This window comes from Ictidomys tridecemlineatus, chromosome 5 (genome assembly GCF_052094955.1).
Source record: "Ictidomys tridecemlineatus isolate mIctTri1 chromosome 5, mIctTri1.hap1, whole genome shotgun sequence".
Lineage (NCBI taxonomy): Eukaryota > Metazoa > Chordata > Mammalia > Rodentia > Sciuridae > Ictidomys > Ictidomys tridecemlineatus.
In genome coordinates, this window is record NC_135481.1 from 38,233,645 (window position 1) to 38,252,469 (window position 18,825).

Genomic DNA, 18,825 nt, shown 5'->3' on the forward strand with positions numbered 1-18,825 from the left:
CCACCATTATGCACAACTAATAATGCATCAATTTAAAATATGAAAAAAAAAATCAGACCTATTGAGCAGACCTAATTTCAACCTCAAAAGGGAAGGAAATTCTGACACATGCCACAACATGAATGACCCTTAAGGATATCATGCTGAGTGAAATCAGCCCATCACAAAAGGACAAATGCTATATGATCCCACTTCTGTGAGGTTCCCAGAGTAGTCAGATTCCTAGGTACGGAAAGGAGAATGGTGTCACCCCAGCTGGGGAGAGAAGGGAATGGGGTATTATTGTTATTGTTGAACAGCTTGAGAGTTCCAGTGGAGGGGGTGAAGAGGTGCTGCATGGATGGTGGTGAACATCACACAGCAGTGTGCGTGCCTGTGATGCCACTGAACTAGGTGCTCAAAAGTTCCTAAAATGGCAAAGTAACAAAAGTAATTGTGATTTTTGTATGTCTGGGGGGAAATGAGCAGACCAACCCCTCCTGGCTTTGAGAATCCTCTGCTCTCTTTTGAGACATCTGGTGACCTCTCCTTTGATTGTGTTTCCTGATGTGTGACAAGCAGTCCTTTTATGCCTGCTCAATAGCAAAACAAAGCCCAGGTCTGCCTACCTGTACTTCTTAGTCCTCATTGTTGCTTTAAAAGAAGAAAATTGAGACATGTGGCCATTGCTCATGAAACAAGTAATGATTTCACTTAACCATGTACCTAGCAGCTCTCCTCGAAATAACTTCTGATTTTACTGTGGCATTGGAAAGGAATTTTTTCCTTGTGGTACTGGGTTCAAACCCAGAGCTCCAGAAGTGCTAGACAAGTGTTCTACCAGTGAGCTACACCCTCAACCTGGAATCCTTTTTAAAAGACATTTAAATTAACTATTCAAATTTAAGTTAAAGTTTAACAAGAGTCATATCGCAGCCAAGCATTCAACCAAGGCAGCCTGGAAGGATGCAGTACTGGGTTGCACGGCTGCATGGCCCAGCACTGGAGGTGACAGCTGCAATTTGGCTTCTCTGCCTGGGGTGGCAAGTTTTTTTGGCACTGAAGTAAGAGACATTTTCAGAAATATTAATGTGGGAGAAATGGCTTACCAATTGTGTTTCTTGTTTAGCAAATCAAAGAAGCTGACTCTGGCTAATTTAAACAGAAAAGGAACTTTTGGAAGATCAGGTCATTCACAGAATTCATGGGGTGGCTAGAGAACTAGCCTCAGAAAAAGGCTTAGGAAACCACTACCTTTGGACCCTCCGTTCAGCCACACCCACCCCTGCCCCCACCATTGATAAATTCTGATTTTTCCTGTGTCTCTGCATCATTCCCTCAAACCCTCATTCTTGGGGGGAAAAAGATGAATGTTTAATTCTAGGTCACTTGTCCATGCCAAGGAATGGGGCAAAGGACTGTCTTCCACACCATCAGCTTCTATGGCCCAGGAAGAATACCTCCCCCAAACAGAAATGTGTTCTGCAAAAAACAACTCACATCCATTCAGTGTACAACCTAATCACAACAATTTCTTAAATCTGTTTCTGAGCCTTCAGATATATGATTCTTTTTTAAAATATTTATTTATTTTTTTAGTTATCAGCAGACACAACATCTTTGTTGGTATGTGGTGCTAAGGATCGAACCCAGGCCGCACGCATGCCAGACGAGCGCGCTACCGCTTGAGCCACATCCCCAGCCCAAATTTGTTACTGAACATCTTTTTGACTTTTTTTTTTTTTTTTTTTTTTTTTTTTGTGGTACTGGGGATTGAACGCAGGGCCTTGTGCATGTGAGACAAGCACTCTACCAACTGAGCTATATCCCCAGCCCCAGATATATGATTCTGATCACAGGGATCAAGTGAAAGAATGGTCTGATCAGACAGATATGTCAACCATCTTTATTGGAAAAGCAAGCCTCCATGCAGGTCCTGAAGAATGCACAAGTCCCAGGCATCTTCCTGGTACCCAGGAAACAGTAGTGTTCCTCTGCTGAGGATCTGCCACTGTGATCTGGGGCTGTCTAGTGCACAAGTCAGTCTCATGCAATGGCAGCACTTACTATTACCTTGGGAAGTAGTTTGACCTTGCAGGGACAGAACTGAGTGATGTCTCCATTCCCAATCTTTATGTACCATTGGGTGACCTGTTCAGTAAGTCTTTGTCTTCTTATCTAAACTGGTGGCTGAAGGAGATAAAATAAACTCTGGCCCATATTCTGAGCACTACCTTTGTCTTTCTTCTCCCTAAGGCATCAGAGCGTAGTACACAGGAAGATAGAATAGAGAAGTGAAAAGTGAGAACTGGAAGTCTCGAATGTGCTGGCAGCTTAAGCACCATGCCAGGGCAGTGGGTTCCTCTAGGAGGAAGGTCACAGGAGTCTTCAGCATTTCTGAATTTTTGTTATTATTAAAAATGTATCTGGGGCTGGGGATGTGGCTCAAGCGGTGGCGTGCTCGCCTGGCTTGCGTGCAGCCCGGTTCGATCCTCAGCACCACATACCAACAAAGATGTTGTGTCCGCCGAGAACTAAAAAAAATAAATAAATATTGGAAGGATTCTCTTTCTCTCTCTCTCTCTCTCTCTCTCTCTCTCTCTCTCTCTCTCTCTCTCTCTTTTAAGAGAGAGAGAGAGAGAGAATTTTAATATTTATTTTTTAGTTTTTGACGGACACAACATCTTTGTTTGTATGTGGTGCTGAGGATCCAACCCAGGCTGCACGCATGCCAGGCGAGTGCGCTACCGCTTGAGCCACATCCCCAGCCTCCCTCCCTCTCTCCCTCTCAAAAAAAAAAAAAAAAAAAAAAAATATATATATATATATATATATATATATAATGTATCTGGGGTTGGGGCTGAGGCTCAGCAGCAGAGTGCTTGCCTAGCATGCTTAAGGCACTGGGTTCAATCCTCAGCACCACATAAAAATAAACAAATAAAATAAAGATATTTTGTCCATCTACAACTACAAAAAAAATTTTTTTAAATCTTAAAAAGTATCTGACTCTAGTTTGTGTGTATAATTTCTCCTCTTGCACCTGTTCTTCAAATGCATGGAAACTTGAGTTCATGGACCCATTTATTTTCCCTAATTAGACCATTCTCCTTTAAATACCTCTTCATCTGCCTTAGAGCCCATATTCCCTCCCTTCCCAGTGCCATCCAGTATTCTAAATTCATATTCAGTGTTTTTGGATTTGTGCCATAATACATACTCATTGGTTGCTGAGTGTGGCTTTGTATTTCAACATTTTACATGAATGTTATCATGCTGTATTCATCCCTTTGAAAGTGATTTTTTTTTTAATTTTTTTTTAGTTGTCAATGAACCTTTTATTTTTTGCATGTGGTGCTGAGGATCAAACCCAGGGCCTCTCACAGGCCAGTCAAGCACTCTACCCTGAGTCACTACTCCAGCCCTGAAAGTCATTTTTTTTTTTTTTAACTCAACGCTGCTTTGTTTGTTTTAGGTGGGTTTGGTTTTGTGGTTGTTTCGGAAATTTACCTGTATGGACAAGCAAAGATCCAGTTCATTCTTGCCATTTATGATATTTTTTTATCTGAGTAAACTGGATTGAAAGTATCTAAAGTAAACAGGGCAGAATGTCAGAATTCATGAAAATTACATGGTAGGTCCACCAGCTTTAATTATATTATTATTAAGACTTTAATAGATGTTTGAAAGTTTTCAAAATGGAAAGGAAAGAGGAGGGACCTGTGAAGAGGAATCAGGAAAGGTGACCTGTCAGCCTGAGCTGGGCTAAATTGAGATGCTGGTTCTGCAGCTAATCAGCCTAAGATTAAAATAAACCCTGGGGGACTGGCCTTCTCTTGTTTGCTCCTTGTGGGAACCTGCCTCCCTGGGGAAGTGCCTGAAAGTCTTGACCTAAGGCTGCTGAAAAGTGTTTATTTAGCTGCTTGATTTGGAGCATATTGGTAGGTGGCCAAAGCAGGCTCAATGGAATTTGTTGTGGGTCTGGCCACTTTTAGAAAGAAATTGGCAAGGGACCATTTCACAGGATGGCTATGAGCCATAAGTTTTTAAAATATTTATAACACACTTAAACTATAAATAATCCACATGATAAATATGTCACAACTTTGCCCAGGCCAACCTTTGACTCCTTGACACTGTACAAACTTGGGTTAAGAGAAGGTGATTCCTCCTCTTACATGCTTGCTGGATGCCCCCGTGGGATTCCAGGTGGCCTTCTCTGTCTCTGGTGCTTTCAGAAAAGTGAAATATGCAAAATTCAGAGCTTTCGATCCATGGCCTGTGGTTTACCAGCCTGTTGGTCAGTTGTGTTGTTGATCAAAAGGAGTATCCTAGGTGAAATCAGAGAATCAGGAGAACCAAATGAAATTATTGGCACGTAATGCTTGATTAAAGTGTCCAGGAAAGGATCCCCAGATCCCCAGCCTGAACCAGATGCATCCAGCCCAGAGGGGTCCCATTCAAAATGACTTTCAAGCCTCTGCTGCTTCCAACTTAAAGATGGGGCTTTCTCCCTGGCAGCTACTGGAGTCCAAGGGGATTCCTTAATTGCACTATAACCATGTCCCCTAGAGCTGCCAGGAGTACTGACTTGTCCTCTCTCCATCCAGGGTATGACTTCTGCCAAGTCCTGCAATGGTTTGCTGAGCGGGTCGATAGGATCATCCTCCTCTTTGATGCTCACAAACTGGACATCTCAGATGAATTCTCAGAGGCCATCAAGGCCTTCCGGGGCCAGGATGACAAGATCCGTGTGGTCCTTAACAAGGCTGACCAAGTGGACACACAGCAGCTCATGCGGGTCTATGGGGCCCTTATGTGGTCCCTGGGCAAGGTCATCAACACGCCCGAGGTTCTACGTGTCTACATTGGCTCCTTCTGGGCACAGCCCCTGCAGAACACAGACAACCGTCGGCTCTTTGAGGCTGAGGCACAGGACCTCTTCAGAGACATCCAGAGCCTTCCTCAGAAGGCAGCAGTGCGCAAACTCAATGACCTCATCAAGCGAGCAAGGCTGGCTAAGGTAAGCCAGGAAGTAGATGCCTGTATCTAGGTCTGTATCTTGGTCTGGGAATACACTGCTCTCACTTCTACAAGGGGAAAGGGAGGGAAGGAAGGCTGTATTCCAGAAGCCATAAAGGATGGACTGAGGGCAAGCTAAGAAAATAGTCTCAAAGTCAAGGAGCCCTGCTTAGATTCCAGCTCCTAACTGATCTTTTGCAAATGACTTAGCCTTTCTGAATGTGTTTTCTAAGATGCAAACTGGAGCCAAGAGTACATCACAGGGTGCTAAGGAGGATTCAGTGTGACAGTTCATTGGTGTGACAAAGCAGTGAGCATAGCTATTGGCACACAGGTAGACCACTACGTGGAAGCCATTATGTTGTTAGGACAATGGGAACATAACCAGCTGAACCTAAGGAAGGTGGCATTGATAGAAACAATAGAGTGCTTAGAGGCCACCACTAGTTGCCAGACTCCTAAGGCTGGAACCCAGTGTCACTGCCTGGATCCAGAGGAACCTAGGAAGAAGTTGGCCCTGAGAAAGTCTCCTAACCTGGAGAGTGTTGCTGGTTTGGGATCACACCTGTCCCCATTCTGGAGTGTGTGTCCAATGGGATGAGGGCAAAGTGCTGACCCCTCTCAAGCAACAGAGGCAATTCTGTCCTGTCTCTGAAGTGAGAAAACATCATTCCTCCAGGAGAAAGTATAGGAAAAAAAATATTCTTTAGAAAATATTTGTATATTTCATGAAATAATTATCTTTAATACCAGAAGAACATCTAGGGACTATTCCCAGCAGAGGGTAAACCTGGCCAATCCTCAGAAGCACCCAGGATCTTTAACCAAGGGAATAGTTTTACCCCAGAACTTCTGACACAAGGGTTGTATGTGCACTACCTGTGTGAACATATGTATACAAATGTGTGTGTGTGTGTGTGAGAGAGAGAGAGAGAGGGAGGGAGGGAGGGAGGGAGGGAGAGAGAGAGAGAGAGAAAGAGAGAGAGAGAGAGAGAGAACTTCCCAGGGGATTCTGATGATCAGAAAAGTTTGTGATCCAGAAATTTATGCTAACTCCCTAATTTTACAAGGACAAGGTAGGATTAGTTATTTGTCCAAGATCATTTAATCCATCAGTGACAAAGCCAGGATTGAAAATCAGCCTCCTGGCTGTCAGTCCAGCCTTCTGCTTTGGGCCCCATCACTCCAGCTCATAGCAATCCACAGGCTCTTCAGGAGGTGAGGTCAGCTTCCCTGTCTCAATCTTTTGGCAGCAAAACAGCCATGACCCCTCCCACATTCCTCCTGCTTCAGGGTCTGGTCTGGCCTGGCCTCAGGTGCAGCAGGTCAGCCTTCTGGAGTCTGCTACCACTTTGCCTCATTCAGTCAACACTGACTCAGCCCCCCAGGCCTGGGCGAAGAACCTGTCTGGCAGAGGGGGGGAGGCTCAGAACCCCCTTGTTACAGAATAGAGAGCTGTGTGCTGATGGAAGCATGGACACTTACCATGGGTGCTCTGAGCAGTGCAACTAAGCACCCATCCAGGAGGGGAAGGGAAGATAACATTGAGGGGCCCCAAGCCTTCTGATTCTCATTGCTCCACAGCTGATATCTTTGTGTCAGTGTGCAGACACAGTAGCATCTATTCTGTCAAAAGAGATATGTCCCCAGCTGCCACTGCCCCATACACAGAACCTCGATCTCCTGCTTTTCTCTCCACTCGGCTCTACTCGGCTCATATCCAGTGTGTGTGCATACATTCCTTCTGTGTTGCTCAGCTACCTTGAGGGCACATGGTGTTCCTATGAGTCACCGATCTTTTTTTTATTTTTTTCAAAATAAATTTTATTGCAGCCAAAACAGTGGAATTAATTGTACATAATAAACTATCATATGTATAAATATGTATACATTTAAGTTTTGGGGAATAAAATTTATTTTGGCAGATAGTGTTAAAAACATTAAAGTTACATACATTAGTAAAATAACTCAACATCCTTAATTTGGTATAAGTGTGACACATTTTCTTACTTTCCTGTATTCTGCTATACCACCATACCTCAACTGTTTTATAAAACTGATCTAAAATTTAACTTTACTGTTTTCGCTTACACTCTGATTCCAAATAAAAGTTTTCATAAGCTTCTTCAATCTCATCATCAATATCATCCAACTATGGATCACCACCCCCTGATAAAATCTGTTTCATTTTCTTCATAATCTGGAAACAAGTCCTCTCTTTCAAGTAATTCTTGACATTTCTCTTGATCATCTGGGTCAGCTGCAGTGAAAGGAACACCGTCAGATGTATAAAATGTCGGTTCATTCATAAAGCAGTTAGATCATTTTCATGTTATGCTTCTCTGTATATTAAAATTGTATGAACTCTACCCCCAGTTACTTGACCAGAGTCCTGCAAACTTCAAGAGCATCTGTTTTACATCTCTGCTGCAGTTTGCATCTAGGACAACATTTCCAATTCTCTGAATAATTTATTCCATATCAGTCTTTTCCTTTTTCCTTCCAGGCATCTTCCAAAACTGACCCTGTCAACTTCAGTAATTTTACTGCACTAATTAAGTTGTCACTCATAGGATTAGAGAAGAGGGCATTCAGCAATTCTCTCAGACCAACCTGAAGGACATCTGTTCTTGTAACCTGTCCATTTGTTCCCTTGATCTCCAAGCTAAGATAAGATTGTCCCAGAACGAGTACAAATACATGAAATCGTTATTAAGACATTTCATCTCCTTTTGCAGCTTAATCTTTAGCTTCATATTCTGTGCGACATCTTTGAAGTAGCAATTGGCGGAAGTTGCCACTGTGTGGGCTTATTGTCAGATGATGAGACAGGTGAGCTCCCATATAAGAGAAATTTGGGATAGATGTAGCCTGTAGGTAGATGAGTTCCACAAGTTCTTGCAAAGCATCATCATCTGTTGTAATTCAGCCATTCAGGGTCTCTGCAAACTGTTCAATTTCAGTTTCAAAATTGTCAGGCCGCTCTATAAGATGATTCAAAAAATCCTGAGCATATTCCGATAGAATGGGATAATACCCATAACCACCCTCATAGGATTCTGTATAATTAGAAGAATAACCTGATGGATAAAATTCAGGGGCATTTGCAGACCGTTAAGCATTAACACAGGAGCCAACAACCATCTAGGGTTTAGCCATTGCTGACTCCGAATTCTGCTGTGAGATTTTATCCTGTGAACTAGGTGGAGCTCTCTGGAGCCTCCTTTGTTCCAGGCAGGCTGGCGACTTGATGGTTCTCAGAAGAGAAGTGCCTGAGTCACCGTTCTTTACCTTTCTTCTGGTGCAAGCTACTTCCTCTCCAGAATTACAAGACACTTTGTTCCACTCCTGCAATGCAGTTGTGCTAACTCGTTTGTAAATCTACTTATCTGCAGCTCTCCTGTAACAATTTCACCCTTGCCCTTGTTCTGGGCCTATAGCTTGGTGGCAGGAAGTCTGGTTTTGCCCATTTCAATGACCCCTTGGCATATGGTATTTCTCTTCTCCAGCTGGTGCAGCAAAATTAACCTTCAGGGTATATAAGAGCACACATTATTTTATAATTAAAGCTGGTAACTCGTATCATAGCCTTTGCAAATTTCAAGATTTTTTGAAAGTATTTTTAAATGTCCATAGACATTTTAAATTTGCCAGTCATTGCTGAAGGCCCAGTGACTCAAGATGCAGCTGTATTCAGCCATATAAATAACTCAGGAGCAAAGAACTGGCTAGAAGTGCCAAACACCATAACCCAGAGAGCTTCCCTGCCATCCTTGAGCATTGGTCCTTCAAACAGACCAGCATGGCCTAGGTTTAGAGAGGCACAGAATGTCACTCTGTATTCAAACACTGAATAATGAAAACCCTTGTGCAGATGGTGGGGGTGGGTAGACTGTCAAATTTGCTGAGCTTACTTATAGGAAAAAAAGCTTGCTTTTTTTTTTTTATTCTTCCTAAGAATAGTATCTGGCTTGTTCCTTTTCACAAAGGAAAATGTATGAAGCACGAATACTTCCAGCCTGAGCTTCTCAGTGCCAGTTGCTCATGGGGCAGTACCATGCTGAGCAGTGGGGACAGGAAGCAGCCTCGCTGAACAAGAAGCAGAACTGAGCACAATGGCCTAAGTCACTATCTTCTGATAGTGAAGTGAAAACTTCATCCTGTATGCACTTTGCGGGTTTTTTTGTTTGTTTGTTTATTGATTTGTTTGTTTGTTTTTGCATTGCTGGGAACGGAACCCAGGGCCTCAAACATGTTAGACAGGTGCTATCCCACCAAACTGCATCTTGAAGCCTCCATCGGCAGTTTTAGATGTTCCATTTGTGAACTTGTTTTTGCTTAAAACCATAAGGAGTCCTCTGAGCTTTTATTTTCTAAAAAAAAAAAATGCTTTTAATTTGGTGTATTAATCTTTCTCTTGATCTGCCTCTCCATTTGTAGTCAGCAGTGCTCCCAAAGCCACATGGTTTGCATTACGTGTGTTAGTTTGTTCTTACCCTTATTTTATGAAGGACAAGAGGAAGGCCTGATACTCAGAAAGGTGATGCAAGTTCCCTGAACTTGACAACCTGTGAACAGCAAAATATAGATTCCAAGCCCAGTCCATTTCTGGATTGCTTAGTCCAGAAAGTACTCCTTGAAATCTAGAGTAGATAGCATCTTGCTATGTCCTTGTTCTCTGTGTTAATTATTCATTTTGTTTTTTGGGGTTTCCCCATATACACACATTGGTACTAGGGATACCACCCAGGAGCACTCTACCACTGAGCTACATCCCCAGAGCTTTTTAATTTTTTTAAGTTGAGACAGAGTTACACTAAATTGCCCAGGCTGGCCTCAAACTTGCTGTCCTCCTGCCTCAGCCTTCTGAGTACCTGAGATCACGGGTGTGTGCCATTGTGCTCAGATCTGACATTTTGAAAACATGTAAAGGATAAGTTTTCAGATATCGCCTAAGAGGTGGCAAATCTGAGCTGGCTCATAGAATGTCTATTTATAGAACACTATAATGAAGAAGAAGCCATAGTCCAGAGAAAGCAATTGTACCCTTTTTTTTTTTAATATTTGTTTTAGGTGGACACAATAATCTTTATTTAATTTTTTTAATGTGCCTTACGCATGCTAGGCGAGTGCTCTACCACTGAGCCACAACCCCAGCCCAACTGAATCTTTTTTTAATCAAACTCAAAGTATCATAAAGATGACATTTTAATAGGATGAAAACCAAAGAGTCTTACCAAATATCTCTGAAATTTAAAATTTGCTCTTTCTTTTTTCTTTTTCTTTTTTGGAAGTGTAAGTGAATTTTTATTGGGAAGGAAAGTTGTCAACTTAAACAGCAGAAAATGATGAGTGAATCAGGAAACTCCCTGTTATCACAGATGGACATGACCTCCACACATGTGATATACAGGAGGCATTTCAATTTGTGCCCCCGCCAGCCAGGAAATGTCAAGTGCTTTCCCATTCCATCTAATACTTCTGGATTCCTACTAAACAGGAATACAGTAAGAGTGTAGAAAGGTTGCTTACTGAAAAGAAACCCTCAAAGAAGAATAAGGAAGAGAATGTAAAAATTAAGAAGTCATATAAAACACTCTTTAAATTGCAATTGACTACATTTTCTTATCTTCACGGTAACAAAAACACAGTCACTTTTAGAACTGGTTCATATTACTTAAATGCCAGATATGTTTTTAGTCCTCTACTAAGTGTTTGGAATTACTTATGTTTATATGAAATAAAGGTATTAATACTTTTCTACAGCAGTAACTGCACACCAGGAAGGCCAAGACAAACACAAATCAAGGAATGGAGTTTTCCTAAAGCTGCAGTGTGAAAAGACTATAAACAGTTGATTCCATATGCATGAATGGTTTTCTTTGCTATAGGAAATCCAGTAGAATAAGGAATAGAGTAAAAAGGTTTCTTGAGGGAAGGAGGATGACACCCTGTTTGCATTTAGTTTTCAGCCCTCTCTGCTTCATCACATTCTTCTCCTGCACTGTCTGATGTCCATAATGTTAAGTTGTCTCTAAGCAACTGCATGATGTTGATGCTGTCCTTATATGCATCTTCATTCAGTGTATCAAGTTCTACAATGTCCTCATCAAAAGCCGTTTTAGCCAGTATGCAGATAAGCTCTATTATTAAGGATCTATTATTAATAGATATAATAATATAATATATTATAATAATATAATAATCTCTATTATTAATAATAATATAATAATCTCTATTATTAAGGATCTCATAGTGAAATACAGAAAAGTTAAGAGCCAGCGCCACGCGGATTGGGTGTGTGGGTTGCATCTCTTTCTTGCTTATATCAAATGCCTCTTGGTAAGCTCCTTGGGAATTATCTATCATTTGTTTCCGATCATCACCACATGCAACTTCAGCAAGGTACCAGAAGTAATCCTCTTTCATTTTCAGATAGAAGACCTTACTTTCTGGAGTAGTTGCATTGGCTATTAAATTCTTATCCAACAATTCCAGGACCGTGGTGCAGATTGACCTCCACTCGGACTTTACTTTCTCCCAATTTTCCTTAATCAGCTGCAACTTCTTGTTGGAGGTATAGGTCTTCTGCTTGATGCTCAAGATGACCCTTCAGGCAGACGTGCAATACCCGACCATGTTCTTGTAGGCCACCAAGAGCAGGTTGTGCTCCTCGTTGGAGCTTGGCGCCCTGCTCGGTCACAGCCTTCATGCAGGTGGCCATGTCATCGTAGCACTTGGCCTGCTTGGCCATCTTGGCCTTCTGGATCAGCTCGTCTTCTCTGACACGGGGGCCAGGGCCGGGGCTAGAGCCGGGGGTGAGGTGAGCGAGGGCGAGCACCAACCCTGATCGGGAGTCCTCCTCTTTGAGAGCTTCTCCTCTTCGCAGCCACGACGCAAGTCCCACCACTTTGATCTGCTTTTAGCTTTTGCTGCTATGTGTTTTCTATTTGTATTTTTTACAACTCTATTCCAAGGAAGGGGAAACCTTCACAGTGGGCTTATCTCAGAGATCACATCTTGCCATGTCAGTAGGCAGCCTGCTTGAAAGACTGCTTGCTCTCTGAGATGCCAAAGTGCACTGCATGGTTTATTAGGGAAAGCTATTTTTGAAATGCCTAAGCAAAGGTTTAGAAAATATAACTTAATTTTATTCCAGTCTAATTAAAGGAAATTAAGCAAAGAAATTAGATTCGTGAAAATCACAAGCAAAAGTAAAAAACAAGGCAAGTTCATTGTCAGACCCTACCCTTTATAAACACACTGCCCAAGTAGGAAAGGTTCCCACCCATTTGGAGATCTTTGCTCAAGAAAAAATGAACAGCATTTGAGGAAGAAACTGGTAAGAATAAGAAAGAAAAAGAAAGCTCATTGATTTTCGGGGTTCACTATAATTCTGTGGAATTTAGTTTAGCCTTCAAAATGTATTTCCTCTTAGTCACATGTGATGTGCAGAGCCTGACTTTCGTGTTTGTGCTGTCAGATTCCTTTTTTGAAGAAGTTAGGCATTTTGTAGTTGGTGAGATGGATCCAGGCCAATGTATGTGAAAATGGATTACACAGTGGGTGATGAGGAGCACTTGAACTCTCCTCCACCTTGGCACCTTAAAAATAGCTCAGCCCAAGCTATTGTAGATGTCAGTGCTCAGGCCCATTTATGGAAACCTGTCTCTTTGAAGGTTGACCTAGAATGCATCTATGGGCCTCCTCAAGTCCTCTTTAAGGCTGTTTAAAAATCACATGTGCTGATTGCCGGCTTTGATCTGAACAGCATGACAAACCCTTGCTCCTGGAAGAACGAATCAACCACTCTCCTCTGCCTCTTTTTGTTGTTGTTCTTGGGATTGAACCCAGGGGCGCTTAATCACCAAGCCACATCGCCAGACCTTTTTATTTTTTATTTTGAGACAAGGTCTCACTAAATTGTTTAGAGCCCTGCTAAGTTGCTGAGGCTGGCCTCAGAACTTGGGATCCCCCTGCCTCAGTCACCAGAGTCTCTGGGATTACAGGTGTGCACCACTTCTCCTGGCCCAGTCTCGCACTTTTCACATTTTTATTATCCCATGAGTTTACCTTTGAGTCTCTAGTTTATTAACTCATTTTTTATTTGTTTTAATTAGTTACACATGACAGTACAATGACCTTGACATATCATACATTTGAATCAGATGGGATATAATTTCTCATTTTTCTGAGTATACAGGTTGCAGAATCACATTGGTCATGCAATCACATATATAAACACAGTAATAATCATGTCTGTTTCATTCTACTATCCTTCCTATCTCCTCAACTCATTTTTTTATTTCAGTGCTGGTTTCTGATGCATGGTAAGCAAGCATTGTACCGCTAAGCCACATCCCCAGTCTTATTAACTGAATTTTTTTGTTTGTTTCTTTTCCCCTGCCCACATTTTTTATTGGTGCATCATAGTGTACATACTGATGGGATTTATTATGTATTCATACATACACACAAGACACAATAATATTACTCCCTAGCACTTAACTGAATTTTTTTATATCATAAATCCACTTTTATAATGAGCCAAACTGACAGCTTTTAATGCTCTGTGCAAGTTTCCAACTAGACTTACAAAAACACAGTCTCCACCAGGTTGTGTTAAGTGTGCGGAGATGTAGCACAGTTAACCCTGCTTTCCTAGCCTGCCTCTCCTGAAACAACTGCCCACAATCCAGGGAAATGTCCATGCCATCAAAGCACTGGTAGCTTTCTGCACTTGCTGCCTGGTGTTGCCCTCCAATGTCAGGTGAATCCAGCCAGCACCTCTCCTGAGTAGTGCTTCTTACTGGACACATTTGTTGAGCTTTGTATCAAAGTTATATGTGAATTATATATAAATTCACATACATTTAAGGCATATGTTTTTTAGAGTTTTTTTTTTTTTTTTTTTTTTGGTGGTGCTAGGAATTGAACCTAGGGCTTTGTACATGCGAGGCAAGCACTCTACCAACTGAGCTATATCCCCAGCCTCTATAGATTCACATATATTTAAAGTGGAGGAAATCCCTTTCTACTCACTGAATTATTAGCCTAAAGAAAAGTTATTGTTTTGATCCATTTGATTTAGTCATAATCATTAGAAAACTTGGAGCTTTAAAAAAAAACTTGGGACTTTAATTTTATATAATAAAAATAATGAATTGAACAATATAAGAGTATTTACAAGCCCCTAGAGGTCAATGTCATTCACTTATGAATTAGGCAGTTGGAATCCAAATTCATCACATTGTTATTCAAATAGAACAAATTTATTAATTATTCAGTAAGAACTAAATAGCCAGGAGTCTTTTCTGGCACTACCACCCCTTCAGCCATTGGCCTTTGGCCAATATTAATAACAAGTAAAATTTATACTCCTTTTTCAGTATTCAAACACATAATCTCTTATTTTCATATTAACTGAGATGAATATGTTTTCCAATAGGTGGGTGGATGAACAAACTGAGGTAGAGATCAGATGCTCCCCTCAAGTTGTCCAGCAGATGGCAGCAGTGGCAGTGCCTGAGCCTGGTCTTCCAACACTGCTCGTCTCCCTCTCCCTCTCTCTCCGTTTTCTGAGCTCTTTTCTATTTCCCTTCTAATCTATTAGTTTTCTCTTGATATAAAGAACAGAAGGTTTCTGACTGTTCCTCCTTTGTTTCAGAAGGACCGTTGCCAGTTCTGACCCTCAGTCCAGCATTTATCTGAAGAGATAGACATAGAAGGGCAGGAGTGAGCATTTGAAGTTGACTGGATTTGAGCCATTTAACCTGTCCCTTATGTTTACCAAGCGTCTTTAGAAAATTGACAGTCACGCTGAGCACAATAGTATTCACCTCTGTAATCCCAGTAACTAGAGGCTGAAGTGGTTCAAGGCCAGCCTCAGCAACTTAGACCCTATCCCAAAATAAAGCATAAAAAGGAGTTGGGGTATGGCCCAGTGGTAGAGTATCCCTGGATGCAATCCCTAGTACTATAAGAGAAAGAGGAGAAAGGATGAGAGAGGAAGAGGAAAAAGGGAAGGAGAAAAAGAAGAGAACATGACAGTTTGCCTTCTGTCACAAGATTGCAGTCTTACATTCCTATGTGGTATTTCTTTTCTTTTCTTTTTTAATGTCTGTTTCTGATGTCTAATGACTTAACTATTCTTTGGGGTATGGACAAAGGTTAAGAAAATGGCCTCTCTAAAGCTTCCCAGTGAATCAAAAACCATCAGAAATCAAACCCCAAATCAGTTTTCCAAACTGTCATTCTATAGGACATAGTTTATTTTGAATTCCATATTTTGAACAGCTTTAGTAAAATTTTTAACTCACAACCACAGAAAATAATTAATTATGTAAGGACAGGAATGAGGCAGTTGGGTGCCTGTGTCAAACTATATCTTCCAACTAACTATGTGATCCTGAAGAACTCATATGAATTTTCTAGAAGCAGAAGTTAAATTGGACATAGAGGGTCCATTCCAGATTCAATACTCTGTGGTTCTCAGAGTTATGATTTACATGTAGCTTGATGAACTTTCTATGTTTGGGGCCCATGCATGGAATCTGACCCTGGGTTATTGTCTTAGGGTGACCCAGGGAAGGCAGAACGGGGACAGCCACAGAAAGACAGCATGCCAGGAGACTTCTACAGAACAGGCCAGGGAACTTCCTAGAAGTGCAAACTGGATCTGAGAGCAGCATAAACAGGTCACTCAAAGGTCATGACTCAAATAGTACCAAGCAGGAGGAGGCGGAAATTAAGACCTGGCACAAGATCTGCTGCAAGGTGTGTCAAGGCATGAGAGGCAGCCCATTGTCCAGTAGTATGGGTCATCAGCCAGTAAATATCACGAGGTCTAAGGCACTAGTCAGTGGGTAGAGAGGCATGGCACATACACATCACCTGAGTTCAGTTCACATAACTAGGCCCTAGGAGCCAGGCAGTGTTCAGGAGCAGAATGTCCATCTCTCTCTAATCAGGGGCTAAGAGAGAGAGAGAGCACAGAACAGAGTAGGTACCAAGGGATCATGGGGAGCCCTTCAGAGCCCTGGCAGCTGCCCCAGGCCTAATCTCTGCAAAAGCAGGGACTGTCAGAAGCCCTTGTAGATGGGAGGCCAAGCAGCTGTGGGGTTCTTGCCTTCGTTGGAACTGGCTCCAGACCAGGGCATTCCTGAGCACAGAAGGGAAAGGTATCTACAGGCCCAGCCCAGAGATCCAGGAAGGTCCAGCCAAGGACAAAATGCAAGGACATCTGGTTCTCCCCAGTGAATTGTGACAGCCCCTGCAAGTCATGTGGGGCTCCCCCAGCCCCATCCATCCTGAGCCAGGCATTCTCTGTCCATCGAAGGTGAGGAGATTGCTGGTCTACCCCTTATTCAGCATATCCTCAGAAATGCAGTTAAAGCCCAGAATTCTAATAAAGGATCCTCAGACTTTGGGTTTCTCTATTTATCTCTAAGAATCTTGTAAATATTATAAATATTAAATAAGCATTTAATGTTAAATATGTATTTAATATTAAATAACTAATATTAATATTAAATAGATACCATAAATATTAAATAAATGATACTATAAATATAAACGCTATTGAAAAGTAAATGACAAGATTGCTAGTGATAGGGAGGTTTAGTATCACTACTCCAAACCTATATCCTAAGCAATAGCCACACAGTGCAGCAAGTGCTTGTTAAGTTGACCTTCCTACAGTGCAAGGTTAGTTGGCTTTGTGTGGTCTTATGCGTCTGTGTTGGCATTGTGCGCTTTCAATGGTGTTCAAATCTTAGCAAAATGTTTTTTTCCTTGCCCACTTTGCACCCATACACAGTGGAGACTCTCAGCTAAGCTATGGAATGTATCCACTTAGCCCCTTTATTTAATTTTCATTCTTCCACAAGATTATAGTGAAGTCTGCTTTCATTTTAATAGAATTTTCCATAGCTACATAGTCATTTTCTTTTTGTAATCATTCCTCTGTTTTTCATCCTTTCTTATTTTAGTTATTTACTTGACTTATAAATGGCTCTGTAGAATTCAAGCTTTATAAAGAAAGCTTTTGTAATGAGCATGTCTTACTGTTCTGAAGCTGGAAGTCAGTGGAAGAGTGGAAATGCTAAGCAAGGGTGTGACAGGGCAAACAGGGCACTTCCAGCAGGATTCCCTCCCCCTCGGTGGCAGCCCTGAGCAACCCACTCCTGGTGATCAGAGTTTCTGGAGATTCCCCCTCTTGCTCCTGAGGTTTCTCCCGAGAGGGAGCTTCTGCCATCTTGCCTGGTCAGGCAGCTGGTCTTGTACAGAAATGACTTTATTGCCACCGAATAGATCTCAGCATATAAACTGTCCTGGGCAGGTTGTAGGCATTCTCATCTCATTGCTCGCTGGACTCAGGTCAGCCATTATTGATCTGTAGTTTGGTTTCCAGATGCTCCCAGGCTCCACATGAAACTGTCTCTTAGGTCTCCTAGTAAATTACCAGAACTTGACTCTTTCCAACCCACCTTGATGGTTCCCTGGAACCGCCCCTCAGGCCAACTGAACTGCAGCCCAGGAATTTCCCCAAGTCCTTTGGGGGGATGTATTTTAGAACTGCCACCTGGCCTCACTTCATCCCCAGCCAAGCGTCACTAGCCCAGCTGGGAAGCAGGTGGCTCACAGCATTATTCTGGCCTGGCCTGTCCCCCAGAACTATCATTAGCACAATCATCAGGTTTGCAGAGCCTCCTCCTAAGTTCCACTGGCTCCTGACATCCATGGAATAGTCTAGATGCAGCCCACCATCCCCACCTTCCAAACCATGTTCAGACATGACGCTGCCCCAGCTTGTTCCCTGCACACCCCTTCCCTCTACCTGGGCTGGCTCACCTCTTCTCTCCCTCATACATCCTACTTGTTCTTCAAGGCCCAACTCAGGTCCTTTCTTCCCTTGATCTGGTGTCCCACAGCTCTTATCTGTCACATTTTGCCTCTCAATCTTTCTGGTTCCTCTCCCTCTACCTGGCCCTTGATGCTGGGGTTCTCTCTGCTCACTTTCCCTGGGTGGTCCCATCCATTCCTGTGGCTCTGGCCCCGCCACTACTATCTCAAATCTGTCATCCAGGGCAGCTCTCCAGAGCTCTGAATGGATCTTCCCACCCCCTTTAGACAGCCCTGCTCCCCCGGCCTCTCATCCCTCCTGTGCTTGAGGAACATGGCTCTGTGTAGGTGTCCCTTATGTATTATTGATGCATGTAAGATGCAGTCTTGTTTGTGCCTCCTCTGGAGCAGTGCTGAATGGCACATCCTCACCGACATATCCCCTTTTTAGGTGCATGCCTACATCATCAGCTACCTGAAGAAGGAGATGCCAAATGTATTTGGAAAGGAAAACAAGAAGCGAGAACTCATCAGCAGGCTACCAGAAATCTACATTCAGCTGCAGCGGGAATACCAGATATCTGCAGGGGACTTCCCTGAGGTCAAGACAATGCAGGTACTGTGAGCCCATTACAGTGTCATGGGAGGGGTGAGACGCAGTACCATGTTGTCCAGCTGCCTGCTGAGGATATATGAAGGTCTCCTGGTTTAGCACCAAGGAAAATGTAATGAATTCATCCTCCTTATGATAATCCATAATGATAGACTTCTGTGAATTAAACAGAAATTGTCTGCCTTCTAGAACATTTCAACAGAAGGGAACATATAGCAAAAGGTTTGTGAAGTTCACATGAAAAAAAAAAAAGACAAGGCTTCTAAACTGTGTTCAAGGAGGTAATTTTTTCAGTTTTTGGGGTGTATAGGGATTGAACTCAGGGACACTCAACCACTGAGCCACATCCCCAGCTCTATTTTTTTTTT

The 18,825-nt window shown here is 42.4% G+C and overlaps 1 protein-coding gene and 2 pseudogenes across 1 annotated transcript in view; 1 reads left to right on the top strand and 2 right to left on the bottom strand.

Annotated features, from left to right (window-relative positions):
- Positions 1-18,825, top strand: part of Ehd4 (EH domain containing 4) — an 87,940-nt gene that overhangs the window by 61,280 nt on the left and 7,835 nt on the right. The window contains exons 4-5 of the mRNA XM_005316447.4: positions 4,590-5,002; positions 18,296-18,460. Coding sequence (XP_005316504.1) covers positions 4,590-5,002; positions 18,296-18,460 — 578 coding nt within the window. The remainder of the gene's footprint in view (positions 1-4,589; positions 5,003-18,295; positions 18,461-18,825) is intronic.
- Positions 6,995-8,226, bottom strand: LOC101971265 (polyadenylate-binding protein-interacting protein 1 pseudogene; annotated as a pseudogene).
- LOC101971547 (14-3-3 protein theta-like) lies at positions 10,922-11,782 on the bottom strand (annotated as a pseudogene).